Here is a 16,783-nt window from a genome sequence, read left to right as displayed (position 1 = left end):
TTTTTTTCTTACAGAAAATTCAGCATTTTAGAAAGATGCATGGTCTTCTAGATAACATTACTGCTTTTTAGATTATTTTTTCCTCACCAGGTTTGACTGCTTTCACCTTATTCTGAAAACATCTAAGATATGTGCTGTGAATGTCTGACTGTGGGTTATGATATGCCAGATAATTGGCCACCTGTCTTCTGCTGATTGCTACTAACACAGTACAGCTGATGAATCAGTTAATGAGTTCAATGCAAAGTCAGCCTGTGTAAAATTGTTAAAATCAAGCTGGCTGACTTGTACTGCAGTAGATGAGGAGGGCTTGTATTGTCTTCCCACTTGGAAGAAATGTTTTCTCAGGACACGTAATTTCAGTAACACTTGTCAAAGTATTTTTCTTGAGCCAGTTTAGTTTAGCTTGAAGGAGAACAGTCACACTATATAATGGAGAGATTGGAGGGTAGTTGTAATGATCATTCTACTGCTCCTGCCACCAGTGCTACTCTACTAGTACCATTGAGAACTAGTAACTGATTGCATGTGAGTCCTAGTCCATTGTAACTGTAAGTAAAGTATTTTGAAGAGTAAGATGTACTGGTAGAATAATAAGCAGAATGCATTTGCCTTTGCTGCTTTTTTGTCAAATTAGTCTGTCTTCAGCATTTCTAATCTAACCTTCATAACCAGCACCAAATCCTTGCAAAAAGGAAAACTGTCCAGGCTGCAGGCTTGTAGCTCTTTGAAGAATGTGCAGGTGTTTCACCTGGTACTGAAGTCTTTTCTGAGTCTTGTACCTTGTAGAGGTTGTTTAGGTGTTATGTCTTTTCTAGTGCTGTGTGACGAAAGACTTGGATAAAGTGCCTCTTCACAAAAAGTGCAGTTAAAACCACAAAAAATACCTCTCCTTTTGTTGCTCAGAGCAATTTGAAGTGTTCAGGACCCTCAGTTTGGACCTTCTGTAGTATCTACTATTACAGTAGTAGCAGCAATATTTAAACTGACTGTGTTGCACTAATTAAAACCAGTAATTTTTTCTTAGTGATTAATTAAATAGTAATTTTTTTTACAGACCTGATGAAAGCTTTACACCTTTTCTGATTGTCAAAAGTGGAAATGAGATTACTTTTCTGCCAAAATCTTGTTTATCAAAGGGATGCTCTACTTTTCCATTGTTCATTTTACAATCTGTTTGCATTTGTGGATGGGATTACAGCACTGTAAAACAGAGGCTCCGTCTATAACAGAGTAAAAGTCACGGTTGATGGAGAAACAATCCTGATGGTAAAAAAAATTACTATCTGGGAGGAGGGAATGTTTCCTAATGAATCTAATTTCACTGCAATCAAAAAACCATAAATGTGGATGTTTGAAAACAATATTTTCTTTCCATGTTTATATAATCCTTCAATTTGGCAGGTCTGCTCAGTACTGGGGGAGATGTTGGCTGCTTTGCTGTGTGCATGAACTTTCAAAGCCCTCTCCTTTCCTATCTGTTTTCCAGCTGTTTGGACTGGAGGGTGTCTCTAGGCAGAGGGTGAGAAAGCCTTACTGACATCAGGGCTTAAGTTTTCCTTTGATTGGTTGCCTGGAGGCCGGTGGGGAAAGAAAGCTGAGGGCCACATTGGTTTACATTCTGGCTTCCAGTGGTGTTTTAGAAGCTGGTTAGGGAGGTGAAGAGGCATAACATTGAATATTTGAAACTGAATTAATTAGGCTCTTGGCAGCAGGGTTTGGAAGACAGGCGAACCAAGGCTGCTGTAGTGATGGATCAGGAAGTGATCTCAATCAAGCAGTGAGGTGCTTGCAGATAAGACAAGTCTGGCATTTTGTGTAGTGTGTAATCTAGCTCAGAGCAAAGCAGAAATATAAGACTCCCGTAGCCTGATGATGATAAAATCCTCATCTGTGCTTAAAAACATAAAAAGTGAAGCTAGTTTGATAGAAAGGTGGTGGTTAAATGTATTTGTATAAAACTCCTGGTGACTTCGGTTAAGATCCTCTTGGGCTCAGTGTAGTCAGCACTGTAGAAACACATGAATTCCCAGTTGCTTCTGTAAAGAACTTGAAATATAGAGACAGATATCGTATGAAATGTGGTGCTGAGGAGGATAAAACAACAAATACTATTTTAAATTAAAATCTTGTAAATAGCTGAATACTGAATGCTACTAAAAAAGTCAATACTAAGGTTCCTGGCTAACCTTTCCATTGCTGTCTTGTGCATATACACTGTCATATTTCTTCTCTGTGTAATCACCTAGCATTCACAGGATGTTGGTGCCATGTTCTAGTAGAAATGTGGGAAAAATATTTGGTTACCTTAAGCCTTGCTAAATGGCTTCAGTTTGTCAGGAGACAAACTTTGAGTCACTGATGTCTGCTAGGCTAATATAGCTCTCCTGACAAAGGATTGTTTTTCTTTAGGAATGTGTACCCATGCCCTAGGCATCTGAAAACAAACAAAGTTGGCAGGCAATTCTTTAGAAAATTTCTGTGCTGCCTTTTACTTTCTGTCAAAATTGGTCCTTGAATTTGGTGAGATAAGAGAGGAGGTAGAAGAGCTCCCTGCTCTGATCTCTTTAACCTCTTATGTGTTTTGTTCTCTGAATGGCTAATTGCATTTTGTGTCTTGTTTTGCTAGATGGGTTGGTGATCCCATTGGTGGAACTGTCTGCAAAACAGGTTGCATTTCACATTCCGTTTGAGGTGGTGGAGAAAGTTTATCCTCCAGTGCCTGAGCAGCTGCAGCTTCGAATCGCCTTCTGGAGTTTCCCAGAAAATGAGGAAGATATCAGGTAATGAATACTAGTTCTGTTTCACTGATGCTTAAGGAAAAGTTCTGTTCACTAGAGGAGAATGACTGTCCATTTGATGTCCATATGTTTGCTGCTTCTGCTGTTCTCGTGCATTTTGTAATACATGGGTGGGTTACTGTGGGATATGCTATGATACGGGTTTTTATTTTGGGGTGAGCTGTACACTTGCAGGTTCTGTGTGTAAATGATAGCAGAATAAATGCACCCTTTAATTTGCTTGACAGTAGCTAGTTTGTAGAGTTTTGTCCCTATGTTAGTCTTATGCAGTACTCTTGCCAGTTTGAATCTGTTGCTTGAGTCAGAGCTTTAACTGGGTTGGGAAATTGCCAGGGAGGGCTGGGTCGGTATGCTGTGCAAGCCTTTTGTTGGTGTAAGTAGGAGAATCAGAATCTGCTGAGTACATCAGTGATCAGAGTGGATACAGATGACTGTATTTCTTATGTTTCCACATATATTGTGTATGTAGTAAAAAACTCCGTGTTTTTCGATCTTTTACTGAAGTATTTTTGCTGAAGCTTTTTTTAACTATAGGAGGCCTACCCGTGTAACTGTGCATTCAGAATTTTGTTGCAAAGTAGCGATATTACACTCTTTTAGAAAAAATCATCCTGAAAGTTCTTAGATGTGTTCATCTAATGATCTTGTATCAGATGGGGGAGGTAATGTTAGAAGTGCTGATGTAATCCATAAGATCACCTGTGGGGAAATGTACAGCCAGTTGGCTTGCTCTGTGTTCATTATTCTGATGAGCACAGGTGTGAAAGAACCTCACAAAAGCACATTAGTACAAGGATTTTTTACTGTGGAATGCTAACATTGGACCTTGAATTGATATTACACAGTATATAAAAGCTTAATTTTAGGCTATGAATGTATTTCAGAGCCTTAGGTTGAAATTCCTAGAACTGCCCATGGCTATACACAAACCCAGATAGGAAAAGACTAACGATTTTTATGGTTGAACTGTAATGGAGAAATAGCAGAAAAGAGACGGACTTCAGCTTAAAGGTGAAGATAGTAAGGATTTTTCAAAAGCCATGTCAACAAAGAATGCAAGAGGATAATACTGTGAAGTTTCTTAAAAACACGCTGATCTTGATATGCTATGTGTATCTCTTGCAGATTGTACTCGTGTTTGGCAAATGGCAGTGCAGATGAGTTCCAGCGAGGGGAGCAGCTGTTCCGGGTGAGGGCCGTCAAAGACCCTCTCCAGATAGGTAAGAACATTGCAGCTCCATGTCTCTAGGTATTTCAGATTCCCAAAACCGTGCCTGGAATGCGACAGCACAGGTATGACCATGTTTCAAAATGTGTTTTCCTGGCATCCTAGACTAAACTCCTGGCCACATGTATTCTTTGTAACGCCTTGAGCTAAATACTATGTTTATTTTGGCCTCCATCAGCTGAGTGAAAAGCCAGAAAGGTTCTGAAAATTAGATCCTTAATCTGTCTCAGCATTTTTGAAAAAACTGTCTAGAATGCCTTTGCCTTCATAATGCTTGAATTCCTCATTGATAAAGACAGCTTGGTTTTCTAGTGGTCTGATCATGTGAATACCTTGTCTAAAGTGCATGTATGGCACAGAGGAAGTTTGCAAGGTTTAATTATTCTTGTAGCGAAAGAACGGTATTAATAGTATAGTTAGTCATGTAGTATTTTGGCAGAAGGAAAACCCTGTTGCTGGACAGTGGGTTTTATCACTTTTTCTCATCTTGTTCTTTTTATGTTTTGTGGTTATAGAAACCAATCTTAAACAAAGAATTGGACTCTGGATTTTTCATTAAAACCTTGAAGTAAAGAAGAATATTGAGCTGGCTTTTCTGCTGATAGCTGTTAAGACAGGGAGGCATTATATGAAATAGAGATACTGGCATGTCAAGGTGGGTCATGTCGATCCAATGCAGATCTTTTTTTTCTGCAAGTATAAGCTTCAGAATTAGAATTGGCATGTGAGAACTGAGCCTTGTTGTAATGAGAAAAATAATAATATAAAAAGCTGTATAATATTAAGGAGGAAAGTATTTTCCTGTGATGAGGGATAGAGACTTCTATGGGCCTGCTTCGTTGCTAGTACCAGTAATACTTAACTCTGTGATCAGTGGAATTAATAAATTTAGGTAAAGGACCCTCAAAAAGGGAATAAAAGGGACTCACACTGTAAAAATTTGGGGAGAACAAAAAGAGGAGGAGATAGTAATTGGGATACGCAAATTGCAAGAGGCTGATGAACTGTTATCTGAATATAGGATAAAGCTTTTACCTAGTCTATTGTCTACTGTAATAACAATAGCAAGAATTCTTGGGAATGGAAGTGAAGCACTTCCTCATACATAAGGTATATTGAGTTGTCAGTGAGACTAGATAGTAATTTTGGAAGATAATGAAATTGAGCTAAATAGGATTAAACTAACTTTTGAGTGTATTCATAAGCTCCTGATGTCAGGACTGAAATGCTGAGAGGCCTCTAAGGTGTCTGCTGAACTTCAGGAAGGCAAATGTTTAAGAGAGACAGAATGAGTTAAAATGCCACTGGCTGAAATTCAGTAATCCCTGGGACTTTCACAATGGGAAAGAGCAGAATATTGAATATACAGTGCTAAGACTGTGGACAAAACTTGTTTGGTAATAAATTAAAAAGGCAAGGAGGTGTAAAGCAATGTAATTGAACAGAGGCTGGGAATATTAGTGCAAAACCTGTGCTTGGAGGAGGAGGAGAGGAGTAGGGAAAAAGAGGAGGTGGTGAATGATACAAGGGAGGAACTTCTCAAGTACACATACAGCAACTGGGCTTCTTGACAAAGGATTACGTGTGTGGAAGGGAAGGAAGTAACTTTGTTTAAACAGTGATGTTGGTTCCTCCTCTAACGGAGGCATTTTAATTTTTTTTTTTCCATGAGTAGCAGTCCGGAAGCTGGGAAGTACAGGTGGGGTGGATATAATTTCAGTTGTCTACTCCAAATGATTTTAAGGTGTGTGGTTGCACACTTGAATTTCATATAATGACAAATGGGAAAAGAAACGTAGGATATGAAATGGCCCTTGAGAGGGGGTTTGATTTGGAGGGGTATTGGGCAGTGCATTATGATATTGTGATCAATAGGACAAAGCTTGAAATGTGCTTTGTGCTCTTTTTGTCCTATTTCCCTTTGCAGTATAAGATTGTGTTTCTTTAAACGTGAGTAATTTTAGTCATCTTGCCCACATGCAAATCCATATCCATAATTTCTGAACAACAGCACCTCTTCACCACATTCCAAACCCCCACTTTTTTTACTGTGTTCTGCTGTATATACACAAAGAATTGGCTTTTGTAGACCTTCTCCTGCACATTCCCCTTGTAGCAGTCATTACCCACCTCCTTGCACTGAAGACATTATTGCTATTCTTAAATTGAAGATAACTTCTTAAGCCAGGTAATAGACAGCCCAACCACAGGGGATGCAATACTGAACCTGTTGGTCACCAGTGCAAATGAGCTAATCAGTGATGTCAAGACTGAAGGCAGCCTGGGCTGCAGTGATGATGCACTGGTGGAGTTCACAGTCCTAAGTGATATGGGTCAGTTGAAGAGTAGAGTCAGGACCATGAATTTTAGAGAAGCAAAATTTCCAGCTCTTCAAGGAATTAGTCAGTAGGACCCCCTGGGAAACTGCCTCAGGGACAAGGGAGCAGAACATAGCTTGCAGATCTGTAAGGACTCTTTTCATACAAGAGCTCTTAACCCCCATGTGTAAGAAATCAGGAAAGGAAGGCAAGAGACTAGCATGGATGAGTTGAGACCTACTGGTCAAACTAAAGGGCAAGAAGGAAATGCAAAGATAGTGGAAGCAGGAACAGTTATCGTGGGGAGAGTATAGGGGCACTGCCTGGTTGTGTAGGAATGGGGTCAGGAAGGCCAGGGTGCAGCTTGAGCTGAACTTGGCAAGGGATGCAAAGCATAATAAGAAGGGCTTCTACAGGTGTGTCAGCCAGAAAAGGAAGGTCAAAGAAAGTATATTCCTGCAATGAACAAGGCTGGCAAACTGGTAAGAGTGGACAAGGAGAAGGCTGAAGTATTCAACAACTTTTTTGCCTCAGTCTTCTCTGGTAGTCTCTCTTCCCACACCTCTTGAGTGGATGGACTGCAAGATGGGGACTGGAGGAGCAAAATTCCTCCCACTAATAAGGGAAGATCCAGGTTTGTGACCATACATACATACATAAGTCTATAGGACCTGATGGGATGCATCCCAGAGTCCTGAGGGAATTGGCTGCTGCAGTTGCCAAGCCACTCTCCATGATATTTGAAAAGTTGTGGCAGTCAGGTGAGGTCCCTGGTGACTGAAAAAATTGCACCCATTTTTAAAAAGGGTAGAAAGAAGGCCTCTGGGGACTGCTGACCTGTCAGCCTTACCTCTGTGCCTGGGAAGATCATGGAACAGATCCTCCTGAAAGCTGTGCTAAGGCACATGGAGAACAGGTGATTTGAGACAGTGTGGCAGGTGCATCCACCCAGTGAAAGCAGAGCTTCTTGGCTGCTGAAGTGTAGTAGCCCAGGGTTGCCTTTGTTCTCAGGGCCTCGTGGCAGTTGGGGCTTTTGGCTAATGGGAGCCGCTATTGACTACAGGTCAGATTCGTCCTGGGTATAAATGGAGTCCCCTGGGAGCCATTTTGAGCTTGTCCCCTGGAGCAGCATGCTGCGGTCGAGGACTTTCCCCTTGGGTCAGGACGCTGCCCAAGGAAACTCCTTGAGGGACCATGGGTTGGGACGCTGTCCTGAGCAGGTCCTAGAGGTTCAGAGTCCTCTCGTCAGGTGAGTTATAAAGCATTTTGGGTTGTCGTTAAACCCTAGGGAGTGAGGCTTTGTTCAGCGTTTTGGGTTGCCGTTAAACCCTATAGAGCTCTTTGTAAAGCGTTGCGGGTTGCCATTGAACCTTGGAAATCTGTGCTGTCTTCCTCTGAAGACATCTGAACCTATAATTTACAGAGAGCTAGTTAATTGTGTTAATAATATTTTTTTTTATTTTTGGTGGTCAGTTGTTTATTTGAGAACATCCGTAACAGACAACCAGCATGGCTTCATCAAGGGCAAGTCCTGCCTGACCAACCTAGTGGCCTTCTATGATGAAGTGGTTACATCACATCGTCTATCTGGACTTCTGTGAGGCATTTGACACAATCCCCCACTTACATCCTTCTCTCTAAATAGGAGAGAGATGGATTTGATGGATGAATTGTTTGGTGGATGAGGAATTGGTTGGAGAGTCACATCCAGAGGGTAGTGGTCAACGGCTCAATGTCCAGATGGAAATCATTGACAAGTGGTGTCCCTCAGGGGTCTGTACTGGGACCAGTACTGTTTAACATCTTCATCAGTGACATGCAGTGGGACTGAGTGCACCCTTATCAAGTTTGCAGACAACATCAACCGGAGTGGTGTGGTTGACAAGTGTGAGGGAAGGGATGCCATTCAGGGGGACTTGGACAAGTTTGAGAAGTGGGCCTGTGTGAGCCTCATGAAGTTCAACAAGGCCAAGTGCAAGGTCCTCCACATGGGTCAATGCAACCCCCAGTATCAATGCAGGCTGGAGAATGAAGGGATTGAGAGCAGCTCTGCTGAGAAGGACTTGGAGGTACTGGTGGATGAAAAGCTGGACATGAGCTGACAGTGTGCACTCACAGCCCAGAAAGTCAGCCGTATCCTGAGCTGCATCAAGAGAAGTGTGTCCAGCAGGTCAAGGAAGGAGATTCTCCCCCTCTGCTCTGGTGAGACCCCACCTGGAGTGCTGTGTCCAGCTTTGGAGCCCTCAGCCCAGGAAAGATATGAACCTGTTGGAGCAGATCCAGAGACCACAAAAATGATCAGAGGGATGGAACACCTCTCCTGTGAAGAAAGGCTGAGAGAGTTGGGGTTATTTGACTTGGGGAAGAGAAGGCTCCAGGGAGACCTTACTGCTGCCTTTAAGTACTTAAAGGGGGTTTATAAGAAAGATGGAGACAAACATTTTAGCAGGGCCTGTTGTGGTAGGGCAATGGTTTTTAAATTAAAAGAGGGTAGATTCAGACTACAGAGAAGGAAGAAATTTGTTGTGATGAGGGTGGTGAAATACTGTAATGGGATGCCCGGAGAGGTTGTAGATGCCCCATCCCTGGAAATGTTCAAGGTCAGGTTTGACAGGGCTCTGGGCAACCTAATCTAGTTGAAGATGTCCCTGCTCATTGCTGGGTATTTGGACAAGATGATCTCTGACTGTCGCTTCCAAGCTAAACTGCTCTATGATTCTGTGAAATAAGTGTGTTGTAGTTCCTGATTTCAGGGACTTTTTTTCTATCATAGTCTTAATTTCTTTTTAACAATTGAGGAAGGCAGCAGCAGGCTGTCTGGATTGTAACTTTGCATCTCCTTGAATAGTATCTCTGAGTCTCCACTTCTTAGAGATTCTCCTATCTTGGTTTAAAACAATCAAATGTCCAAAATTACATTGCTTCCTGTCTAAAAGCTTTTGTTCAGCTCTTGTTTTCCCATTTCTATTAGTGTTGGGAAACCCAGAGAAAAAGTTCTTAAATTCTGTGCTGAGGTGTGTTTGCTGTCATTGTTATAGGTGCATCAGAACTACCAAATATCAATGAAGAAAGCTTGGAACATACATTGCAAGAAGTATTCCTAGCAGGATGTTAACTCCTAGGTCACTTAAATCTTTTCATTCCAGTTGCTTACTGAGTAGCTTGGGATACTTCAGATTTCTGCATTTCCATCCGAAATCAGGAGGACTAATAGGACCTCAGCAAAATGAATAAACAGACCCGAAATTTCACAATAAATGATAAAATAAATATTAAATGCAAAAGACATTGTGTAGGTATCCTAAAATTCTGAAAACTGGATTTTAACCGGTGGGAAGCATACATTTCTTTTGGATACTTTTCCTGAAGTTTCAAGGGTAGAGCAGTGAGAAGGATAGGTTAAGGACTAAAAAAGAAGCCCTCTCTATTTTGTAGGACCTAGTCTAGGCAGCAGTTGATTATTTCCAGCTTTTACATTTGATCAAACCATGTGTCTTAACTGAGTATAAGGGAGGACAGTGTGCTGCTACCCCTTCTTCACTGTGTGATAAAACCTTCTTGATGGGTGCAGTAGATCACTCCTGGTACTCTCTGTGCATAGTGAGCATGTTGTTCAGTGCATGTACCTGACACATCCTCTGAAGCATTGGTGCTGGCTGCTTGATGTATTTGTTCTGTGCATGAGTAGTAAATCTGGTCTCCGAAGAAGTGTAAGATGCACTTTCTGTGTAGAAAGCCTAAGTGTTTTCACAGAAGCACTAAGCTTGCTCTGCACCCACAGTGCATTTAAGAAAAATGGCTGCCAGGGGGGTAAGACTACTGGCAGAACAATTTCTTTTGCCTGCAGCACATTCTCAATGTCTCTTGGGAGTGAAGCTTGCCAAGAATAGGGTATCAATCTTAGTTTTTTTTCTGGTGGGCTACAAGCAGTTGCAGAATGAATGCTGCTGGTATGTGCAGACATATTTTGGTAATGTACTGTTATGCATGGAGTAAATAAGCTGTTATCAGGTAGTGGGAGCAGAGGGTGGATGGGAGGGATAAATGTTCTTGTGGTCTCCACAAGGTGGGCAGGTCACTCAGGTGTGCAATAGATGTGATTCTTGTCTTTACATTTAAGCAGGAGGGTAAGAGCTGTGGTCTGCAGGAGAAGACAATAGTTGCACTTTGACTGTGAACAAGTACAATTTGATGACCATTTCTTTAAACAGTAGTGTTGGGCTAAGTCCAGAATGGTCCCCTGATATTCATGTTTTTCAGTCCCTGCAGGCTCAGACTTTCGTAAGCTGTGTAGTGAACTGAACTGTGGTATTTTTCCTGGTAAAAGTAACCATTATTTCAGTCCAGAGTTTTTCCTGGTATGGTTCCTGTGCCATCTCACAAACAGTTGTTCAGTACAGCAAGGTGCAAAAGAACTGGGCAGAGCTGCTTGACTTAGCAGTGTCAGTGTCAGACCAGTTCATCAAGCTACAGTTTGAGTCAAAGCTTGTGATATGTCATGCTGAAGCTCTTAAATTTTCTTTGTCTTTTTTTTAATAATTGTTCTTCCCTCTTTGCAGTTAATCAGTTAAATGTCTTCATATACAAATACAAATTTTATGGTAGGAGTATGATAAGAGTGTATAGCTGCGACCCATTCTTTTCTAACACCTTTCAAAAACTTCTTTTTCTCAGTGAAACAGAACTGCTGCAGTTCCAATTTGTGAAATGCTTAATTTGCTTTTGTGAAAATTAGGGCATTTTGGCATTAGTCTGAGATGCTTCTAGTATAACAGAAGGACTAGCTGAACTGTTTGGGTTGTATTATCCAAGTGTGGAACATAAATTGGAACTGTAGCTAGTAATAAGCAGTGCAGTAATTTTGTGTGAATGCCTTCTTTTGTTTTGATTCTGTTCCAATTGCTAAAATGGCTGAAGAATTTGGGTGGCATTATGTGTACTAATCAAAATAATCACCCACATCAGGAAGAGGATTTGAATTCTGGTGAACAGGAGAAGTAGGAAGGTTAAGCAAGGTAAGAGCAAGTTTGTATTGGCATGGAGATTATATTGTAAGGAAGAAATAGTGCACATTCTTTTAAATGCCATTTAGTAGGTCATATCTACTCCTGAACACCATCATTATTATAATATCACAATATTGTAATAAAAACTTAATAGTATGGATTTATAATGTACTTCCCTGTGCTGATGATAGAGAAACTATTTCAATCATCTGACCCAAGCCATGTTTTTTTCACTCAAGGTAGACTGTTGGACTGAATTTTGGTTATGGCTTGGATACCCTTGGTGCTTTCTGTGCTTCATTAAAACTGAATTTGAGACTAGCAGAGAGGTTCTGAGGCTGATAGTCATTACTGAAGAGAATGATTAACTGATGATAGGGCCCTTCAAGACAGGTAGAAGATTCATGCTCCTGATGGCCTTTTGCTGCTCGTAATGTGTGTGCCTCTGGATAACCATTATGTGTAGAGGAAGCTGCATTATGAGTACAACTGGTATGTATTGTACATGAGTTTACATGAAGCCAAGCCTCATTAAAGTTCTTTGTTATCCTGCCTGAGATGAGATTCATAATTTATTTGTTTGATCACAGGTTAATGGGTCTGAATTCATTCAAGTGTTATTGCTGAAACTTCCCTTTTCCATTGATTTTGCTTTAAGCAAGGGGTTTTTTGTTTTCTGAGTACATGGTTTATAAAGATGGGATATTCACAAAATTGCAAGGAAGTGCGTAATTTATGAGAAATGGGTAGCTTCTGAAGCCACAAAGTGAGTTAATTATCATAGAAATTATGCCTAAAATATGTATAGTCTAGCTTTGACCCTGTGATCAAAACCCCACACTTTTCAGTGATGGCTTTATCCAGTTCTGCTTTTCTTTGTTAGATACTAATATAAATAAATATATAAATAAATCAATGTATTCAAAGTATTTTAGAACCTCTTATAACATGTTATGCCTCTCTGCTAATATTCTGCTGTAGATGATTGGGAAGAAACAAGTGCTGGAGACTCTAGATCCATGTCCATCCCTCTATGGATGTTGTTGCTAGACATGTTGGTTTGCTGTTTAAGTGGCACATACCTAAATTTCTGTGCTACCTGAATCTGTCTCCTAAGCACCAGAAGAGTAACTTTGGACTTCTGGATTTTAACAGGTTTCCATCTGAGTGCCACTGTGGTACCCCCACAGATGGTGCCACCCAAAGGTGCGTACAACGTGGCAGTGATGTTCGACCGATGCAGGATCACATCATGCAGCTGTACCTGTGGAGCTGGAGCCAAGTGGTGTGCTCACGTCGTGGCACTCTGCCTCTTCCGGATACACAACGTAGGCCTTTGAATACAGTTCTGCTCTCCCCTAGGCATCTTCTCTGAGTCTCTCCTCATTACAGTTTTATGCAATACACACTCTCTTTAGGGAAATTGTTCTTGGCACTCCTTTTGGTTACAGATTGTGCAAATGTGTGCTCACAGTTGTAGTCTGCAGAGTGAATTGTCTACTGCAGAATGTCCTTTGATAATGTGCAAATTGCTAAGGGTAGATACAGAGTCCTTTTTGGCCTCTTCCTGTTTCTCATTTAAATGCTAGAATTACTCATTCTTTCTTTAGTTCTGCAAGGAGTGAAAGATCACCAATAGTTACTCTTTTATTAAAAGTCTTTGTAAATATGGGATTTGAAAGCTCTTTCTTTAGGTTGTTTGATCAGAGTGCAGAAGAAAGGTAATTTTGATCACTATTGGCCTTTACGTCCACCATTTCATTTTAACACCTACCAAGTCAGGTGAGCGTCATTTTGACTTGTAGATTTCAAACAGTTAAATTTATGTGTTTGTTTGGCTACTTGTATTCTGTGTGGCCTTGTATAGAGTGAAAAGTAGGTGTTTCTTATCCCAACTCCAGGTGAAAATGCATAGAATCAACATGGAATACAGAAGTTGAGGGTTCAGTCTTGCATACAGATTAATTTCCTCAGTCTCTGGGAAGCTGAGAAATACATTTTAAGGAAGGATTAATCTCAGATGATTGAAAGGAGCAGAAGATTTTCTGCTGTCACAGGACATTTTGTAGCTAATGTGCTTATGATTGATTCTAGATTCTTAAATAAGTGCTGATAACCTGCTGAAGCTTCTTAGTATTTCACAGTGGACAATTGTAATAGGCTTAAACAGATACTCCTTGTGAAATCATCAGAATATCAGTATACTTTCTGTACTTAGGACAGGAGAGTTGGAAAAAAAATGGGTTCTGCTTTGAATTATTAGTTCCAGTTTTAAAAGATGAGTAGGAAACAAATTTTCATTTATATTGTTTACACTCAGAAAGTTTGGACCCTGCATGAGATAAAAACAGTTCTTTTCCCTCAAATCCTTTCTTCTACCTGAAAAATGATAGTGAAAGGATTTTCAGATTTGTATATACTGACTGCTGACACTAGCATGTTATGAGGCAAGGAGTATTGATGTATGTAGACAAATCAATATCAGAAGCATCTTTACTGTCAAACTGCTCTTGCCTGTTTCCAGGTTAAATTTTAGGCAGATGCCATTTGGGCATTTTTTATTCTGTAGAGTGAAAAAGGTTAAGAGACTAGGGGTGGGTTTTTTATCATTTTAGTTGTTCTAAGATATGGAAGGACACTGATTTTAAGATTGAAGAAAAAAACCCTCTAATGAGATAAATGAAGTGGTTGTGATTCTGTGAAACAGTCTCCCACAGAGCTGGTTGGTTTGCCAGAGCTTTAAGAATAATGTCCTATTTTAGAGGTTTGTTTGTGAAATCCCTGCCAGTATTTGTGCAATTGCTAGCAACAACAGATCTTAAGCACAGCTGTTAAAACAGTTTCCTTGAAAAGAAACTCTTAAAAACAGTTTTTATAAAGCCTAGACAGCTTATTTGCATCTTATCTGCAACACACCACATAATTACAGAAAAAAAAATTGTCCATCAAGACCAAGCACGATGTGCATCAGCATAGCTCCTGTTCATGACACTTCATCCATGCAGTAGACACGTCTTCACTAAATCTGACCTGTTAATGGCAGTTTATATCTCCTTTTCTTTCTTCAGGCATCTGCGGTATGCTTACGAGCACCTGTTTCTGAGTCATTGTCTCGGCTACAAAGAGACCAATTGCAAAAATTCGCTCAGTACCTAATCAGTGAACTTCCACAACAGGTAAAATGGGGACAATCAATAGGACTGACTTCTTGTTAAATTCAGTTATCTTTATCCTGGGTCAATTTATATGATGTCTTTTGTTCCAAGATAACTAGTTATGCTATTCAATTGTGAGTTGCTGGGAAGACTTTTGGTTCTTGCTCTCTTAAGGTTTGCCATTCTATTATTTGACAATTACCTACAGCTAAATAAAAGATAAGAAGTGTCTTAAAAGGAGAAAGAAGAGTGGTGGCTATTCATATTAGCATGAACATGTGCTTAGCTTGCGGAAGATCAAACACAATCAAATAAATACATGGCGGTGAAAAACTTAGGTCAGAACAAATCAGCTTGCTTCCTCTTTGTGTGTTTGATTAGTTAAGTGGAAAAGACTACCCAGGGAATGTGTTGTATGCCTTAGGTGAACAGTTTCTAATATCCCTCACTGGTGACCTTTTGACTTCCCCCGGTGTAGCTTCTTGGTGATTCATAAGAATCATTTGGGTTATGAAAAGTAATAGACATGAAATTTTGTTAGTCAAAGGCAAAATCTACTGTCATATTTCTTAAATATCTGTGGTGTTCAAGATCACGTCATTTATATCATCTGCCTAAAATGCACAAAATACACAAGAATACCGAAGTGATTGTGAAACGTTTGCTTTAAAAATATAAGAGGCGTGGCAACCTTTTTATGCTGATTCAGCCAAAGGAGGTTGAGAAAAACTGACCTGCATGGGTATCTGTCACATTTTGGTAGTGCATGCATAATGTCTTAAGTAGGAGTTAGATTGCTGTCAGCAATGTGCCTAAAATTCATGTTGTGGTGCTGTGCTTGGGACACTAAGCTATTATATTGCTAAAACATCCTCTGAATTTCCTACAGAAGTACTAATCTTCTTACAAGAGGAAACAGAGGAATCATATAATATGAAAGTGATATAAAAATACTGCTTTTTTGTTGCTGAGAGTTCAGCACCAATAGTTTGTGCTTCTTGCTGCATTACATAACAGACAAAACTTTTGTTCTTTCCTTAAGGACTCGGAGCATGTGTCACATAGTCTGTTGTCACATAGTCTGGTGCTTAATAAGGGAGGGTTTTGAAAGGCTAGCAGTGGTGGTAGTTGTTTCCTGAATGGCATGTGAGTTGTTTGCTTTCAAATATTATGTGTCTACTCCTTTTGCAGGGTTTATTTCTCCTTTGGTCATGTGTACCAGCTATGCACCCAGAAACATCTGGATTATTTAATTTATTACTATTTTGCCAGATAATCTGATGCATGCTGCCCAACAGAAAAATTTGGGTTTTACTGGCGGATGCATCTTAACCTGTGTTGTGTAATTCCCTTGAAAAAGGCAAGGCATGCCCAAAGCTCTTCCAAAAGTTTCATTTCTGGTCTTCAAGATTTCTGAGTGGAGAGAGATACTCTCATACTTTGTGACCCCATATTTTGACTTCATGATGTAGAATAGAGTAGGCTGTACACATGATTCTATTTTATCCATATTTCCAGCTTGTGAAATTATGGTACAGTAATATAACGCTGAATTACTTTCAAGTGTCAAGGGATATGGTGGTCTGTAGGCATGTGGCTAGATAAGATGTTTTACAGAAAACACTTTCTACAGAGATTTTGAATCTGTGAAAATGTCAGTGAACTTGAGCAGCTGGAATTTATTACCCAGTGCTTCTCCCAAGAGCTATTTCCCTTCATGAAGCCAGTATTCCTATTCCAATTAAATATTTTGGCAAAAATGCCTGAAGGAGAGTAACTGCAGGTCCCTTATACTTCAACCTCAAGGTGTGACATTGCCTAGACCTGTGACTTTCCTGCTTTGGGGTGACTTAAAATAAGTAGTAGTGGAAAAAGGTACAAGAATAGTTTAATGCTGAGTTTGTTTCTCCAGGTGACTGAAATGCAAAATATGCTTCTGAAGCATTGGTTTTCTGTTTGAGACAGATCTGTATTATTTGCAACTATAGGTGTATTGAATGTGACCTGCTTTACAGTAAATGTGATCTTTAACCTCAGCTGTTGTGTGGAGAGAGGTGGGGGGATATCAGATGTTCTGTTGCAAATCATTTAAATCCTAATATATGCCTAACTACTATTGTAAGTGTGCATACTAAAGGCTAAATGGATCTACAGTTTCAGCCCAGACTTTCTACTGTGTATTTTTCTTTCAAAACGAACATATTAAGGCTATATCTAATTAGGGTTTTGCAGTCAGGTGTGAGCCTTCTCTGTTTATGCTCTGAACTGTCCAGAA

At 40.1% G+C, this 16,783-nt stretch overlaps 1 protein-coding gene across 1 annotated transcript in view; it reads left to right on the top strand.

Moving 5' to 3' along the window:
* ZSWIM8 (zinc finger SWIM-type containing 8) overlaps positions 1–16,783 on the top strand; it is a 63,733-nt gene that overhangs the window by 20,836 nt on the left and 26,114 nt on the right. The window contains exons 2-5 of the mRNA XM_074907248.1: positions 2,630–2,783; positions 3,927–4,021; positions 12,509–12,681; positions 14,422–14,529. Of these exons, the coding sequence (XP_074763349.1) occupies positions 2,630–2,783; positions 3,927–4,021; positions 12,509–12,681; positions 14,422–14,529 (530 nt within the window). The remainder of the gene's footprint in view (positions 1–2,629; positions 2,784–3,926; positions 4,022–12,508; positions 12,682–14,421; positions 14,530–16,783) is intronic.

This window comes from Athene noctua, chromosome 5 (genome assembly GCF_965140245.1).
Source record: "Athene noctua chromosome 5, bAthNoc1.hap1.1, whole genome shotgun sequence".
NCBI classification, from domain to species: Eukaryota; Metazoa; Chordata; class Aves; order Strigiformes; family Strigidae; genus Athene; species Athene noctua.
Note: the sequence above shows the minus strand (reverse complement) of the source record. Positions and strands in the feature narration are given on the sequence as shown.